The 18,453-nt window shown below is 36.6% G+C and overlaps 1 protein-coding gene across 1 annotated transcript; it reads left to right on the top strand.

Moving 5' to 3' along the window:
* The first annotated feature begins 7,285 nt into the window (after window positions 1–7,285).
* Window positions 7,286–8,224, top strand: LOC103601892 (olfactory receptor 10A7). The gene has a single exon (XM_008586300.1). The coding sequence runs from the start codon at window positions 7,286–7,288 to the stop codon at window positions 8,222–8,224; it is 939 nt and encodes a 312-aa protein (XP_008584522.1).
* The last annotated feature ends 10,229 nt before the right edge of the window (window positions 8,225–18,453 follow it).

Genomic DNA, 18,453 nt, shown 5'->3' on the forward strand with positions numbered 1-18,453 from the left:
ACCATATGACCCAGCTATCCCACTGTTGGGAATATACCCAGAGGAATGGAAATCATCAAATTGAAGGTATACCTGTTCCCCAGTGTTCATTACAGCACTCTTTACAATAGCTAAGAGTTGGAACCAGCCCAAATGTCCATCATCAGATGAGTGGATATGGAAACTGTGGTATATCTATACAATGTAATATGACTCTGCTATAAAAAAGAATGAAACATTGCCATTTGCAACAACATGGACGGACCTAGGGAGAATTATATTAAGTGAAATGAGTCAGGCATAGAAAGAGAAATATCACATGTTCTCACTTATTTGTGGGAGCTAAAAATAAATAAATAAATACAAAAAACAACTCGGGGGAGGGGGAATAGGGAAGAAGACACAACAATTACAATTACTTGAAGTTGATACGACAAGTGAACGGAGATGAGGTTGTTTGGAGGGAGGGGGAGAGGGAGGGGGCAGGGAGGTTTCGGTAATGGGTCACAATAATCAACCACACTGTATATTGACAAAATAAAATAAAAATGAAAAAAAGTACACAAACAGCATTTTACACACCTTTAGTATTTACACAGTTTTAGTGTTTCTAGACCACCTTCAGATGAACACCTTTAATTTGTGTTCACTATTCCTGAAGGGTTGACTAATTCACACATTTAAATTCTTTTTTTTTTTGTCTTTTTCCGTGTCTGGCAACAGATCGCAACCCTCAGTGTTGCCCCCGTACCGGACCGGAGACCAGCAACGGGATTGCAACCGCGCCTTGCTCAGCCAGTGAGCAGGAACCGGTCTGTATGTGGGATCCGAACCCTCGGGCGGGAGCGCCGCCGCGCTTCCCAAGTGGCGCACTTCTCCAGTGCACCACCGGGCCGGCCACACACATTTAAATTCTGAAGCTGAAATTTATGGACCAAACCCTAGACCATTGTGAAGTTGCATTTTGACTTTTTTCATGAGCCACTAAGAAGCCTTTCTTGCTGAACTTTCTTCATTCTTTATCTGCTCAAAATGAATTTAATCAAATAGGAGTTATAAACAATGCAATCTTTTTGAGATAGGAGTCTATGTCTATTTTACCCTTCAAACCAACTACCCAAAACAGGGTCTACCAATTAGTAGGTGAATCAAAATATCTATAGAAAAAGAATCATTGACTTTTTTCCCAGGCAAATACTAAATTATAACAACATGAAAATTTTCAGCTAAAATAATTAAGATAAAATAACCACAAAATAGTAATAACATATAGTCAGTGAATGAAATGTACAATTCCACTTTAGCAATTGCTTGGTAAGGAGTTGGACTACTCTAGAGTGGTGATTGAGCACTTCCCCATATAGTGAGTTGTATTTTACTTGTGGTAGTGATATTCATTTAGGATCAAATAATACAGAACTGATTTCACCGGATTTTTACCTCATCTTCGGATGAAGGAAGTTTCGTGGCTTTCTTACTGAAGTCTTATAAATCTTTCCTGTAAATTTTTTGAAAACAAAACAAAAGCTTGATACACGATTCAGTAATGCACTTTTTTATTTATTTATTTTTAAAATTTTTTTTTCCTTTTTGTCTTTTTTCGTATCCGGCAACGGATCACAACCCTCAGTGTCGCCCCCGTACTGGACCGGGACCAGCAACGGGATCGCAACCCTCGGTGTTGCTCCCGCGCCTCGCTCAGCCAGTGAGCGGGAACTGGTCTGTATGTGGGATCTGAACCCTTGGCGGGAGCGCCACTGCGCTTCCCAGGTGGCGCACTTTGCACGGCCCAGTAATGCACTTTTTTAAACTTGATTTTTCTTGCCCAATATTACAAATATTGCCTTCAGTATAGTGTGTAGTTTTTTTATTTGATACAGGTATGAAGACAGATCAAATAAATTTTATACCATAACCTTTTCTTGGAAATGGTTAGAGATTTGTTTTACTTGCTGTAAAAGTTAGTGTACCCAAAAGAGGATTTTAAAAAGAAAGAGAAAAACTTTTAACCTATTATAACAGTACTACTGTTAACTGGTTTCCCAGGAAAACAAGGGCTGAGGAATCATTCCTAAGTTTGTACAAATGTAGGAAGCTTCTCTTCTTTACCAGAAAAAAGTAAAACAAGGAGGTCATGGACCTTCCTATAGAGCTATATGTTAAGGCTCCACCTGTTTATGCATAGTTTGACCTTAAACTTTCAGAGCCTTTTCAAGGCTTATTTTCTCCCAAAAGATTTCATCACAATTTTTTGAATTATTCCCACCGTGCTATTTTTTAACTGTTTTAACTTTACATTTATTTATAAAAAATGATTCTGCAACAAATCTAGTTGTAGTAAAATAAAGGGAGTTATTTCCACGATTTCGTTAACTCATTGCAAAAAACTTCAAAGTATAATATCATTTCTCTAGATTAAAACAACTTCAGAAATTCCAAGGATAAACAATTCCAAGAATTAAAAAAAAAGAAAATTTGTTTACTTCTTTATGACATTATTTATTTTAGACATTGTAAGGTAGTACCGCTATGGAACACCATTTAAGTCCTGATATTTACAATGTTCTCATATTAAACAAACCAATAGGCAAACTATTTAAGGCTTAAGACAACAATAAAACACATGCCAATTATCAGCTTAATGTAGTGCATATAGTCATTTCAAAGATTATTATTACAAAAATACTCGTATATGTTTTAAATTATAAAATTTTAAAAAATGAGTTAAAATAAAATTTAAAGCTTAATTTTCAAGGCATGGAATAATTTCTCTTATCAATATTGAACCAAAGATCTATCCCACAAAAAATACAAAAATCTTACAGGGAAATTTAAAAACTATGCTCTTCACATATTCTTGGCATGTTAATAGCTGTAATCCCAAGAGACTTGACCAGTGTGCACAATAGCCCCACCACAAAATATTTACTAATGAGAAATATTGAATCGCAGTAATGTCTTTCAGAAAATATAGACAATTCCATGAACACTCTATATTTTCCCTCTGAGATAATCATTTGTTTCATTAACAGTAGTCCTTTCTAATGTTCCAGGGATCATTTCCCCAAGGCCAGGCACACTTTCAAATACTATTGCTAAAATATATCAGCTACTTAATGCCACTGCAAATCAGGTTAGTCTATCTAAGGCATTTACTTCATTCTGAAGATTTGAGGTACTGATCAATTTCAAGATCAGTTAACATTTCTCAGAAAATGTTGTATGTCTTTTAAAAAATCATTAAACTTGTAATTAAAGAAGAAATATGGGGTTTTACTTGGTAAGATATATCTAAATATTCCTTTATGATTTATTTTTTTCCTCAATGTTTTAAACACCTTATTTTATCTGTGCATCTGTGTATTACAAAAACATTCTAGGAAAAATAAATAATGGAATCTTGTTTAATTATGAAAAAGGACTAAATTTATGCTTTATTAAAATAGAAGAAAACAGAAAATATCAGGCCCTTGTTCTGTCTGGAAAGCTACAGAATACTAAAGAAGACAGTATTAAGAAAACAATAGTTGTGTATTTAAAAACCGCTGTGGAGGGAGGTTAGTGAGAAAGTGGTTAATGGACACAAAGAATGATTACATTTTGTAATGATGCATATGCTATTTATCCTGATTTGATCATCACATATTGTACATCGGTATTGATAATCAACTCTGTACCCCACAAATATGTATAATTATGTTTCAATAAAAAAAGAAAAAAATGTTACAATAAATTACAAATATACAAAGCATTTCAATTCAGAAACTGGGGTTATGTACTCATTTACCATTTTGAGTTGTTAGAAGTGCTGTTTCATTTAGACAAATTTAATGGTGATCTCAGCTTCATGTTGTATTCCAAATACTGATGGTGTAATTGCATTAATCTGTAGCCATTTTTATGAGAAATCATACTTGTAAGACAGCAAGCTAGAATGAGAGGTAAAGTCTTTTTCATGAGAAAAAGGTCAAAGTTGACCTGCTTAATGGGACTTGAAAACACCCTTTGGTCTCATCATGACATAGCCAACTAAATTTGTATACCTAATTGAATGACATTAAATTATCAAAGTATCATGCAATAAGTAAAATAGTACACTCTTTAGACCTATGTAGTAATAATGGCAATTCAATAACAGTTTACAAGTTTTTATTTAATCAATATAAATTTGTGGTAGTCAATGCAACATCACTGCTGATGAATCTTCCTGCTTACAGGATATATGCAATGTAATCTGTATACTCTTTCAGATATAGAAATACCGATGAGGATATTCAGAAGTACATTCTATGACACTATAAATCCCTAGATCTCCAAACTTCTATTAAATTCAAATATATGCAACCAAGGTCGAAAATGTGCAACAGTAGGTATCAAAAATTCAAGAAACTAACAAATTTTGGGGTAGTCTTATTCATATTTTACAAGGGTGGCACACTTTTGACTTTATTACTCTGGGACCAGCCATTCATCCTAGTGTTGCTTTCTGCCACTGTCAGTATCAGAATTCTGAAAGGCAGTAGCGGTTAAGACATTTTAGGATATGCAAAATATTGTAAGTCTATTATAAAATCTCGATACTTTCATTAACTTGCATTTAAAAAAATGATGAAGTATTTTGGAGACGCAGGAAGTTTAGAATTGTTTCAAAAATGGGCCGACCCCGTGGCGCACTCGGGAGAGTGCTGCGCTGGGAGCACAGCGATGCTCCCGCCGTGGGTTCGGATCCTATATAGGAACAGTTGGTGCGCTCACTGGCTGAGCGCGGTGCAGGCGACACCAAGCCAAGGGTTGCAATCCCCTTACCAGTCACGAAAATGACATAAAAAAAAAAAAAAAAAAAATTGTTCCAAAAATGCTGGTAGGCACGATAATTCATTTGAATCCTTTTATAAGTTTTTCTAAATATACCAGGAATAATGATGCTGTAATTTGTACTAGTGATAATGAGAATGAAAGTGAAGCAGGTTTTGCAATAGTCGTGAGAGGGAAGTGACTGCAATCATCGTCACGTCTGTTACCTATTACTCTGGGACTTTCATGGGCATGGACAGCTCTAGGTAACCAGAATATTACTTTCATTATGCTGTTAAGGACATTGCATTGGTTTGAGAACTCACAATATGCAAAATAGACATGAGATGTCACCAAAGTACATATCTTTAACGTAGTATTAAAGCACAGAATTCTTTAAATGAGCATCTTGTATCAGAATAGATCAATAGACTGTGGGTTTTCAGTTCTTTACCTCCAGAGGAGAAATCTATTATAAATATTATTTTAATTATAAAAAAGAAGTATGCAAGTTTTTTCTGTATTAAACTAAAAAATGAATTATAAAATAATTTATCTAATATTTACCTGGCCCCAATATTTGAAAAAAAAAATCATTCTGCTCAGATCCAATGTAACATTACGAATACTTGTTTTTACAACATATGTTCCTGCAATTGCTAATGTTTGACATGCTATTGCTGAGAATGACCTGTACCAAAAAAAATTTTTTGTGTAATTCTACTGTTGGTCAAAATACTTTGCTCTAAGTAAGATACAGTGTTTGAGTTCATAATAGTTAAATTAGTATTTTTATGACTGGATCAGTATAACCAACAGTAAGTGACTAGTTCCCACTGTGACTATGTAGTTTTGGAGAAGATGAGCAGTCATAAACAGAACTATTTTGATGGATGGGAATTGAGATGAATGCTGGAAGGATTATTTCACTATTTCAAGCTGTATTTGTTCAGAATTTTTTTTAGCCCAGCTTAAACAATATGACTATACCTGTGTGCATAGTAAGAAATGGAGGTCCAGTGAAGTTGAATCATGGTTCAAGAAGAAATATAAAAAAGGAATAAATTAGCAGGACCATGGAGACTACAGAAAAGCACCAAAATCATAAGCATATATTACATTTATTTATTTATTTTTGTATATTTACTAAATTTCTCTCTCTCACTCTTGTGTGTGTGTATGTATGTTGGTATATGTGTATACATACATATATATATATATATATATATATATATAGCAGATGGCATGGTATAAAATGTACTACAATGAGTAGAAACATGATTTATATAATCAAAGATTAGAAAGTCAAACTAGTCTCTTATTTATCTTTATTGCATACTAAAAATTAGTAGATGATTCTATTTCAATTATTTCCTGTCTAAACTCTTTCTGCCTAATCCTGCAAAATAAAATGCCTATGATGAAGAATATGATTTGCATAGTATGACTACTGGTGGAAAAAAACGGCATGTCGGTGATTAGCAATTAGTAAGATTTATGCAAAATATTTTTTCCTTAATTTATCTTATTGTAAATATTCTGCTTCAGTGAAACAGAACAGTAATACAACTGAGAACACAGATGCGTTTTATGGATTGTATTGTTATTGTTGAGATTATAGCTATACCGATAGAGAACCCTTTGATGCTCATACTTTGATTCTTCGAGAGAAACTGAAGATATGACTTGTGAAAATCGCACCAGAGTCACTGAATTTATTCTTCTTGGTTTCACGAACAATCCTGAGATGCAAATTTCCCTCTTCATTTTGTTCCTGGCCATCTATGCAGTCACTTTGTTGGGCAACTTTCTTATTGTCATGGTTACCAGTGTGGATCCTGCTCTTCAAACACCCATGTACTTCTTTCTCCGAAACCTATCACTTCTTGAAGTCTGTTTCACCTTGGTGATGGTGCCAAAGATGCTGGTAGATCTAGTGTCCCCAAGGAAAATCATCTCTTTCATAGGATGTGGTACCCAGATGTACTTCTTCTTTTTCTTTGGCAGCTCAGAATGTTTTCTTCTCTCTATGATGGCTTATGATCGCTTTGTGGCCATCTGTAACCCTCTCCGTTATTCGGTCATAATGAACAGGTCAGTAGAAACATGATTTATATAATCAAAGATTAGAAAGTCAAACTAGTCTCTTATTTATCTTTATTGCATACTAAAAATTAGTAGATGATTCTATTTCAATTATTTCCTGTCTAAACTCTTTCTGCCTAATCCTGCAAAATAAAATGCCTATGATGAAGAATATGATTTGCATATTATGACTACTGGTGGAAAAAAACTGCATGTCGGTGATTAGCAATTAGTAAGATTTATGCAAAATATTTTTTTTCCTTAATTTATCTTATTGTAAATATTCTGCTTCAGTGAAACAGAACAGTAATACAACTGAGAACACAGATGCGTTTTATGGATTGTATTGTTATTGTTGAGATTATAGCTATACCGATAGAGAACCCTTTGATGCTCATACTTTGATTCTTCGAGAGAAACTGAAGATATGACTTGTGAAAATCGCACCAGAGTCACTGAATTTATTCTTCTTGGTTTCACGAACAATCCTGAGATGCAAATTTCCCTCTTCATTTTGTTCCTGGCCATCTATGCAGTCACTTTGTTGGGCAACTTTCTTATTGTCATGGTTACCAGTGTGGATCCTGCTCTTCAAACACCCATGTACTTCTTTCTCCGAAACCTATCACTTCTTGAAGTCTGTTTCACCTTGGTGATGGTGCCAAAGATGCTGGTAGATCTAGTGTCCCCAAGGAAAATCATCTCTTTCATAGGATGTGGTACCCAGATGTACTTCTTCTTTTTCTTTGGCAGCTCAGAATGTTTTCTTCTCTCTATGATGGCTTATGATCGCTTTGTGGCCATCTGTAACCCTCTCCGTTATTCGGTCATAATGAACAGGTCGCTGTGCTTGTGGATGGCTGTAGGCTCTTGGATGTCTGGTGTTCCTGTGTCTATGCTACAGACAGCTTGGATGATGGCCCTTCCTTTCTGTGGACCAAACACTGTAGACCATTTTTTCTGTGATGGTCCTCCAGTGTTGAAACTAGTCAGTGAGGATACAACGATGTATGAAATGCAAGCAGTTGCCTCCACATTACTTTTTATCATGTTTCCCTTTTCCCTCATTTTGGTTTCCTACACACGCATTATCACAGCCATTCTGAGGCTGCCTTCTGCTACTGGTCGCCAGAAGGCATTTTCTACTTGTGCATCACACCTCATTGTGGTATGCCTCTTCTATGGAACAGCCAGCCTGACCTACCTACGTCCTAAATCCAACCAGTCTCCTGAGAGCAAGAAGCTAGTGTCATTGTCCTACACTGTCATCACGCCTATGTTAAACCCCATCATCTATAGCTTGAGGAACAATGAAGTAAAAGGGGCAGTCAAGAGGACAATCTACAAGACTCGAAAAGTCTTGTAGAAATTTGATGTGTTTTGAGTTCTATTGTGTATAGTGTTTCTAAACAAAGTAGGGCAGCAGAAACCACTAACAAAAGCTTAAATGGAAGGATAGAAGGGTTGCTCTTATTTCACCAGTGTCACTTATTGTGGTGGGTGCATCTCAGTGTATCACTCAGTATCCTACCAAGAAAAAAATAGTAGTCTTAAATTGGGATAATTGACAAAATCTTTATGAGAGAATTATTTAAAACTTGTGGACAAGATTACCACACAAGTCATCCAATGGAAGTTTTGTAGCCTGAAGAGGCAAGTAGAAGTACTAATTCGGACCTGGAGAATGTTACAACTATGAGAAAAAGTCACCTAATAGGAGCTCTGTCCTAGTCTTATTCTGTTTTACTCTCTCAAATCTATTACTGGCTTCTGTTCTTGGCCAAACTAAACTAAAGACCGAGGGCAATGACATTCATTGATGTAGTATACAAGGCTGGCCTTCTGGGTCACAGAGCAGGATGTAAAAGTGTAAGAAAAGTTAAGAAGGGTAAATTTAAATATGCACCACAAAGCACTGTATATTCTGCAGCCAATGTGATGGAAAGATGAATCTTGTAATATGTTTTAAATGACTTTCTAAAAAATGTACTAAAAGGTGGAGATTTATGGGTGCCAAGAATTCATGACATAAATTCTTTACATGGGTCTCATGTTTAAATGAATTATTTAGTAAAATCAGTTTAGCAAAATATTTGATGATACAATTTAGCCACTGACTTTTCTGGTCATTTGCTAAATAAGTCACTAAGTATTTAGCAATCAGCTATTCTTAGAATTTATTTATTTATATTATTTATTTATTTTATTTTATTTTTTTGGCTTTTGAAATACCAGTTTATTTATTTATCTTTAATTTAATCTAATTTTATCAATATATAATGTGGTTGATTGCTGTGGCACATTACTGAAACCTCCCTCCCATCACCCTCTTCCCCCTACCTCCGAACAACATCATATCTGTTTGCTTGTCGTATCAAATTCAAGGAAATGTAATTGTTTTGCCTTCTTCCCTCCCCAACCCAGTTCATTTGTGTATTTATTTATTTATTTTTAGCTCCCACAAATAAGTGCAAACATGTGATATTTCTCTTTCTGTGCCTGACTCGTTTCACTTAATAGAATTCTCTCTAGGTCCATCCATCTTGTTGCAAATGGCAGTATTTCATTCTTTCTTACAGCAGAGTAGTATTACATTGTATAGATATACCACATTTTCTGTGTCCACTCATCTGATGATGGACATTTTGGGCTGGTTCCAACTCTTAGCTGTTGTAAATAATGCTGCAATGAACATTGGAGAAAGGTATTCCTTCGACTTGATTGATGATTTCCATTCCTCTGGGTATATTCCCAGCAGTGGAATAGCTTGGTCCTATGGTAGGTCTATCTGCAATTGCTTGAGGAAACTCCATACCATTTTCCATAGAAGCTGCACCATTTTGCAGTCCCACCAACAATGTATGAGAGTTCCTTTTTCTCTGCAACCTCGCCAGCATTTATCATCCACAGTATTTTGGATATTAGCCATCCTAACCTGCACCATTTTGCAGTCCCACCAACAATGTATGAGAGTTCCTTTATCTCCACAACCTCACCAGCATTTATTGTTCAGTCTTTTGGATTTTAGCCATCCTAACTGGGGTGAGATGGTATCTCAGTGTAGTTTTGATTTGCATTTCCCTTATGCTGAGTGATGTTGAGCATTTTTTCATATGTCTGTTGTCCATTTGTATATCTTCCTTAGAGAAATGCTTGTTTAGCTCTTTTGCCCATTTTTTAATTGGGTTCTTGTTTTTTGGTTGTAAAGTTGTTTGAGTTCCTTGTATATTCTGGATATTAATCCTTTGTCAGATGTATATTTTGCAAATATTTTCTCCCACTCTGTTGGTTGTCTTTTAACTCTGTTAATTGTTTCTTTTGCTGTGCAGGAGCTTTTCAGTTTTATATAATCCCATTTGTTTATTTTTCCTTTGGTTGCCTGTGCTTTTGGTGTCATATTAATGAAGTCTGTGCCCAGTCCTACTTCCTGGACAGTTTCTCTTAAGTCTTCTTAAGAAGTTTTATTTTTTCAGGATGCATATTTAATTCTTTAATCTATTTTGAGTTGATTTTGGTATATGTTGAGAGGTATGAGTCTAGTTTTATTTTGCTGCATATGGATATCCAGTTATCCCAGCACCGTTTGCTGAAGAGACAGTCTCCTCCCCAGTGTATAGGCTTGGTGCCTTTGTCAAAGATCAGATGACTATAGGTGTGTGGGTTGATTTCTAGATTCTCTATTCTACTCCATTGATCAGTGCATCTGTTTTTATGCCAGTATCATGCTGTTTTGGTTATTATAGCTTTGTAGTATAGTTTAAAGTCAGGTAGTGTTATGCTTCCAGCTTTATTTATTTTGCTCAGAATTGCTTTGTCTATGTGTGGTCTTTTATTATTCCATATAAATGTCTGGGTAATTTTATCCATTTCTGAGAAAAATGTCATTGGACTTTTGATGGATATTGCAATGAATTTGTATTTCACTTTGGGTAGTATGGACATTTTCCTAATGTTGATTCTTCCAATCCAGGAGCATGGGATATTTTTCCATCTTCTTGTGTCCTCTTTAATTTCTCTCAACAGTGGTTTGTATTTCTCATTATAGAGTTTTTTCACATGCTTGGTTAACTCTATTCCTAAGTATTTTATTTTTTTGGTGGCTATTGTAAATGGGCCAACTTTCTTGATTTCTCTTTCTGCATATTCACTATTGGAGAATAGAAATGCTCCTGATTATTGTGTGTTGATTTTGTATCCTGCAACTTTGCTGAAATCATTTATCAACTCCAAGAGTTTTTTTGTAGAGGCTTTAAGGTGTTCGATATATAGGATCATGTTGCAAACAGGGACAGTTTGATTTCATCTTTTCCAATCTATATGCCCTTTATTTTCTTCTCTTCTCTGATTGCTCTGGCTAGTACTTCCAACACTATGTTGAATAGGAGTGGTGAGAGTGGGCATCCTTGTCTATTCCAGTTCTTAAGGGAAAAGCTTACACCTTTTCCCTATTTAGGATTATATTGGCAGTGGGTTTACCATATATGGCTTTAATTATGTTGAGATACGTTCCATGTATATCTAACTTGTAGAGAGTCTTTATCATGAACGAGTGTTGGATTTTATCAAATGCTTTTTCAGCCTCTATAAAGATGATCATATGGTCCTTGTGTTTGATTTAATCGATGTGGTGTATCACATTTATTGAATTACATATGTGGAACCAACCTTGCATCCCTAGGATGAATACCACTTGATTATGCTGTATAATTTTGCATATTTGTTTCTTTATTCTGTTAGCTAGTATTTTACTGAGGATTTTTGCATCTATATTCATCAAGGATATTGACTTGTAATTTTCCTTTTTTTGTTGTATCTTTACCTGGTTTTGGTATCAGGGTGGTGTTTGCTTCATTGTATGAGTTTGGGAGAATTGCCTCTGTTTCAATCTTTTGTAATAATTTGTAGAGAATTGGTGTCAATTCCTCTTTGAAATTTTGGTAAAATTCTCTGTGAACCCATCTGGTCCTGGGCTTTTCTTTGTTGAGAGCTTTCTGCTAAAAGCTTCCATCTCTTTTATTGTAGTTGGAATGTTCAGATTTTCTACATCTTCTTGGCTTAGTTTTGGTAGTTTGTGTTTGTCCAGAAATTTATCCATTTCCTCCAGATTTTCAAATTTGTTGGCATATAGTTGTTTATAGTAGTCACTAAAAATTTCTTGTATTTCTGAGGTATCAGATGTAAAATCACCTCTTTCATTTCTAATTTTTGTTATTTGTGTCTTCTCTGTTTTTAGTTAGCTGCACTCATGGTTTGTCAATTTTATTTATCTTTTCAAAAAACCAACTTTATAATTCATTGATTTTTTTTTTTTTTTTTGGTTTCAATTTCATTAAGTTCTGCTCTGGTCTTAATGATTTCTTTCCATCCTCTATCTTTGGGTTTGGATTGTTCTTGTTTTTCTAGTTCTTTTAGGTGAAGTGTTAGGTTGTTTACTACCCTCTTTCCATTTTTCAAAAGTGAGCATTTAATGTGATAAATTTCCCCCTTAGTGCTGCTTTTGCCATATCCCACAGGTTTTGGTATGATGTATCATTGTTTTCATTAGTTTCAATAACTGCTTTGATTTCCCATTTGATTTTTCATGGACCCTTATGTCATTAAGTAGAATGCTGTTTCATTTCCATGTGTTTGTATAGTTTCCAGAATTTTGCTTGCTATTGATTTCTAATTTTAATCCATTATGATCTGAAAAAACACATGGGATAATTCCAATTTTTTTGAATTTGTTGGAACTTGCTTTGTGACCTAACATGTGATCTTTCATGGAGAATGATCCATGTGCTGATGAGACTAATGAATATTCTGATGTTGTTGGATGGAATGTTCTGTAGATATCTTCCAAGTCCAATTGGTCTAGGTTGTTGTTTAGATCTTGTTTCTCTGCTGATTCTATGTCTAGGTGATGTGTCCAATATTGATAGTGGGGTATTCAGGTCCCTTGCTATTATGGTATTATTGTTTATCTCCTTCCTTAGGTCTAATAGAGTTTGCTTTATAAATCTGGCTGCTCTGAAGTTGGGTGCATATATATTTATGATTGTTATGTCTTCTTGATGGATGAATCATTTTATCATTATGTAGTGGCCCTCTTTATCTCCTTTTATGGTTTTTAGTTTAAAGTCTATTTTATCAGATATAAGAAAAGCTTCTCCAGCTCATTTTTCATTTCTATTTGCATGGTATATCTTTTTCCATCCTTTTACTCTTAGTCTATGTGTGTCTTTACAGGTGAGGTGAGTTTCTTGAAGGCAGCATACAGTTGGGTCCATCTTTTTAATCCAGTCAGTCAGTCTGTGTCTTTTGAGTGAGGAATTTAATCATTTTACAATCAGAGTTGTTATTGAAAAGTGTTGATGTACTCCTAGCATTTTATTTGATTTTTGTTTGGATGTCTTAAGTGTCTTTTGTTCCTTTCTTTCTGATTTACTGTTTGTCTTTTTTATTTGTTGGTTTCTTGTGTTGTAGATAAACTTTTTCTTTTTTCTCTTTGTTGTTAGCATTATTATTTTACTAGTGGGTTTTGGCTTTTCTAGTGGTGGTTATTTTTCAGGAACCAAACTCAGTACTCCCTTGTGAGTTTCTTGTAAGGGTCGTCATGTGGTAGTGATTTCCCACAGTTTTTGTTTGTCTGACAAATATACTGTTCGCCCTTCATTTTGGAAGCATAGCCTTGCTGGATAAAGTATTCTTGGCTGGCAATCTCTGTCTTTTAGCATTTTGAATATATCATCCCATTCCTTTCTGGCTTTTAGGGTTCGTGATGAAAAGTCTGATGTTAGTCTGATTGGGGCTTCCTGATATGTGACTTGATGCTTGTCTCTCAGAGCTTTTAAGATTGTCTCTTTAACTTTGAGTTTTGCCCATTTGACTATAACATGTCTTGGAGAAGACCTTTTTGGGTTGAATACGTTTGGGGGTCTTTGAGCTTCCTGCATCTAAAGACATGTGTCTTTCCCTATACATTGGTGCGGTCCATGCCATGGCAGTATCCTAAAGGAGCCAGCTTGGGCTGCCCTCTCCGAGTTGGCACGATGGCTGGAGGGAGAGCTGTTGGCAAGTCCACAGCTACTAGCAGTTGCTTTCACTTTAAGGATCTCTGCCTTGGCATAGTGGTACTGCTTTTACTCTCTCTTTCAATATTTTGGTTAGTGTGGCAGTTCTCTGAATTCCCAAAAGATTATAAAAATAACACAAATAATTATGCGGTCATTGAACTAAACATTCCCACAGAGGATCTGAGTAAATTGGACAATTCAAAATTATCCCCTTATGATAAATTGACCACACCAACATATGTTCCAAAAGCACCGCTCATGACTAAATATGAGCTGCAGTCTAATGTAAGTTGGCAAACATCATTTACTGGAGATTATATTAATGGCACAAGAATGGTTGGTATTAATGGGAAATTATATGATTGGGATAAAAATATATGCTGTAAAATTATTAAACCTGCAAAATTAGATCTTACAAAAATAAGAGAGTACACCTAGTTTTGTGAGGGATGTTGCTGTGCACAAGGACACTTTAACATTTAGATCAAGATTACAGGGCCACAGTGAATACATATCCTCAAAACGTGCATGATAATGCTGCTCAAATATCCATTGTTCCTTTTCATCCCATTAGAACATAAAATCATTAGACCCCCATTAGAATTTAAATGTTAGCATTTTTCCTTTTAGCAAATTTGTTCTTACAGTTAACAATAAACATAGGTCATATGATAGTACTGTCTATCACTTTATAAGCAATAGCCACCACCCTGTTAATAGGGTAGATATTAACCATAGCTTGCCAGCCAGAAAAGGTCACAGGTTAAGTTCAGGACAATGAGAAGATAGTCCCGATCTGATAACCTGATACCAAAAGGAAGAAGCACAAGCTAATCACCTGAGATGTGCTAATGAAGGGGGAAAAAATATCTGGCTTCCCCTGTCCTTTTAAAATTATTAATTCAAGCTTGCTGATGTAATAAAAATATTACCCAAAAACCCCCTGCAGAGAAAAACCTGAATAAAAAGAATTGTCTCATGCTCTACTGGGCTCCAGCTGCAACACGCTGAAAGCCCGCAGAGAGAGAACGTGCGTATTGATGCATTGAGGTCTCTGTCTGTGTTTGTTATTTTCGCTGGCTTCTTCATCAGTCTTTCAAGGACCCCGAAACTCGACTGGAGCTGGTCTCCAGCAATACTTGGGAAGTTTTCTGCCACTATTTTGTTGAATATGTTTTCAATGCAATCTCCTTTTTCCTCCCCTTCTGGAATACCCATGACTCAGACATTTGAGTATTTAAGGTTGTCTATATGTCTCTTAGATTTTCTTCAATGTTTTTAATTCTTTTTTCTTCTTTTTGGTGCCTGTGCTATTTCAACAAGCCCATCTTCAAGGTCAGAAATTCTCTCTTCTGCTTCTGCAAGTCTGCTGGTTAAACTCTCTGTTGTGATTTTTATTTCATTGAATTAATTATTCAGCTTGGCAAGCTCTGCTACATTCTTCTTCAGGGCATTGATTTCCTTGCACATTTCTTCTTTTGGGCCCTGTATACTTTTCCTCTTTTCATTGTGCTGTCTAGCTGAATTTTCTTGTATCTCATTTAGTTTCCTTAGAATTATCACTCAAAATTCCTTGTCAGATATTTCTAGGGCTTCTTGTTCTGTAGGATCTAGAGCTTGAGAGTTATTACCCTTTGGTGGTGTACTTTCCTGATTTTTCATGTTTCTGGTATCTTTCCTTTGGTGTTTAGAAATTGTGGCAAGCGATTTCATGGTCCACTGACTTGACACTATTGTCTGCCTAAGATCCTTCTGGGACTGCCAATTTGGCATGGCTACCTCAGTGCCTGCTTGGTCACACTGGTGCCTCAGGGCGCATGGTCACTGTGGGTCTTGGGCCTCTCCAGGGGGCACTTCTCTGGTCAGTGCCCACACTCCTGGGTTTGGGGGGTTGAAATGCTAATCTAGAAGCACTGCAGCATGGACCCAAGGGCCGCCCCAAGGCCCAGCAAAAGCCACTGAAACATGAGCATAAACACACCCTGCAGCAGCACCAGGAAATGCCAAAGTAGAATGCTATTCTTAGAATGTAAACAAACATTTGCTTGACATGGTAGCAAAGCATAAGAGTAATGATAATAACAAACATACTTTTTTGAGGCATTGCCTTTATCACATGCCCTTGCAACAATTCAAGAGATAGATCTTATTATATCTTTATTTTTCCAATATGACAAATTAGGATAAGAAAATGTAAGCAGCTTCACAAGACAAAGAGTTATTGAGAAGTGGCCAACATAACTTGAATTCAGACACTCCTGAATGTGAAATTGAATATGTTAACCTCTTAAATAACCTCTAGTCACATTTTTACCATAGTGAATTCACCTCTTACAAAGGAGTTTGGTGCTGGGTTCCTATTACATAGCCATGTGGGCAGGGCTGTGGAACGTGCACTGGGTGGCTCAAGGCAGTGGAAGTCACGTGGGGCAGGGCTACAAGGCTGCTTCACGTGGCTCAAGGCTCCTTCAGTGGAAGGCATGTGGGGCAGGGCTATAGAGGTTGCCACTTGTTGGCTCAAGGCTACCACAGAAGAAGCCACAAGGGTTGGGGCTTTGGGGACTGCCTCCAGGTGGCTAAATATTCCTGTGGCAGAAGACACATGTGGTGGGTTCCAGTGGTTCTTGCCAGGTGGCTCAAGTGTCCCACAGTGGAAGTGGTGTGGGGCAGAGCTTCTGGAGGTTGCAGCTATGTAGCACAGTACTCTGATGTCTGAGGCCAGGGGCTGTGCATTGTCTAGGACCAGGTGTGCCCCATATGCAGCTCCAGAGGCTGGGTCCACAGCTATAGGAGGCATGGGTTATGCAGTGGAATGCACTGGTGGCTGCTGTGGAGAGCAAGAAGAACACCTATGGGAGCAGTTGGGCCCCAGCCATGGGGTCAGAAGGTGGTAATGGTGACCTTGGCAGTGGTGAGGGGCAGGCTGTGGCAGGAGCAATAAGGGATTACTACTGGGAAGTGCTTATGGCCAAATAGACTCTTATCACAAGAGAAAATTCCTTCTGCACTGATCCAAGCTGTTCACTCTTTGCTCTGGATCCTTTCTGTGGGAGGGTTGTGCGCTGGGTACCACTAGTTTGCCATCTTAACCAGAACCCCTGCCCTTCACCGTTTACACTACTGGAGCCCAGTGCTGCCTGTCCATAGGCCTGGGAGACCCACACCATGTAGCCACAGTTGCTGAGTCTACCCAGAACAATTGCATCTACCTGAAACTACTGTGACTATAGAGCCTACCTGGAACAAAAACTAGAATATCCCACTGAATAGGCAACAGAAAGCAAATCTGCAGGAGGGATTCTCTTTCCTCTAAAGCATCTTGAGTAACTTAAGAAGTAACTGCTCCACCAGAAGACCAGACACTAATGTAGGGATACTAAAAATATGAAAACAACAACAACAACAAGAAAATATGACATCCCCAAAGAAATACATGACTCTCAAACACCAGATCCCAAACTACAAGAAACCCTTGAAATGTCTGAAAAAGAATGCTGAGCAACAATCTTAAGGAGAATCAGTGAGATACTAGAATAGTCACATAGACAAAACAATAAAATGAGAAAAATAATCCAAGGCATAAAGAAAGAAATCTACAATGAGATAAATGTCATAAAAAAGGATGTAACAGAACTCTTGGAACCAAAGGACTCATTAATGAAATAAAAACTACATTTGAGAGCTTAAGTAGCAGAAGAACAAGCAGAGGAAAGAACACTGACCTCAAAGATAGTGTTTTTGAAATAAACTAAGCAAACAAAAAATAAAATAAAAAAGAATTAAAAAAACAAAGAACATCTTTGAGAGCAATCAGACAAATCAAGTGCACAATAATCCGAATCACATGTGTTCTGGAAGAAGTGGATAAAGGAAAGGACAGTGAAAACCTACTCAACAAAATGATAGCAGAAAACTTCTCACTTATCAGTAGAGAAACAAACTTCAGATTCAAGATGCTCAAAGATCCCCATACAGATTCAATCCCAAAAGGTCATTTCTGAGACACATTGTAGTCCAACTGGCAAAAGTCAAAGACAAAGAGAGAATTCTAAAAACAGCAAGAGAAAAATGTCAAGTTACTTATAAGGGAGTCCTCATCAGAATCACAGCAGACTTCTGAGGAGAATCATAAGGGCCAGAAGAGAACGGGACAATATATTTAAAGCTCTAACAGAAAAAAACCTGCCAGAAAAGATTGCTATACACACCAAGGCTATCACTCAGATATGAAGGAGAAATAGTGTATTTCCCAGACAAGCAAAAACTGGGAATTCAGGACCACATGACCAGCCCTACAAGAAATTCTAAAGGGAGTCCTGCCAGTGGAGCACATAGGCAAATGAGAAAGAGAAAAGAACTATACCATAACATCTCAGAAAAACCAACAAACTCTGAAGACATACAACAACAGGGAAAGAAAGGAACAAAAGATTTTTAACAACCACACAAAAGTAATTAAATGACAAGAGTTAGACAATACCTTTCAATAACAATTCCAAATGGAAATGGATTGAATCTCCACTCAAAAGACATACAGTGG

Source organism: Galeopterus variegatus, unplaced genomic scaffold (genome assembly GCF_000696425.1).
Source record: "Galeopterus variegatus unplaced genomic scaffold, G_variegatus-3.0.2 Scaffold3928, whole genome shotgun sequence".
Lineage (NCBI taxonomy): Eukaryota > Metazoa > Chordata > Mammalia > Dermoptera > Cynocephalidae > Galeopterus > Galeopterus variegatus.

Bases quoted from the DNA above. Each gene is read 5' to 3' on its own strand.
- LOC103601892 (XM_008586300.1), top strand. From the start codon at position 7,286: ATGACTTGTGAAAATCGCACCAGAGTCACTGAATTTATTCTTCTTGGT.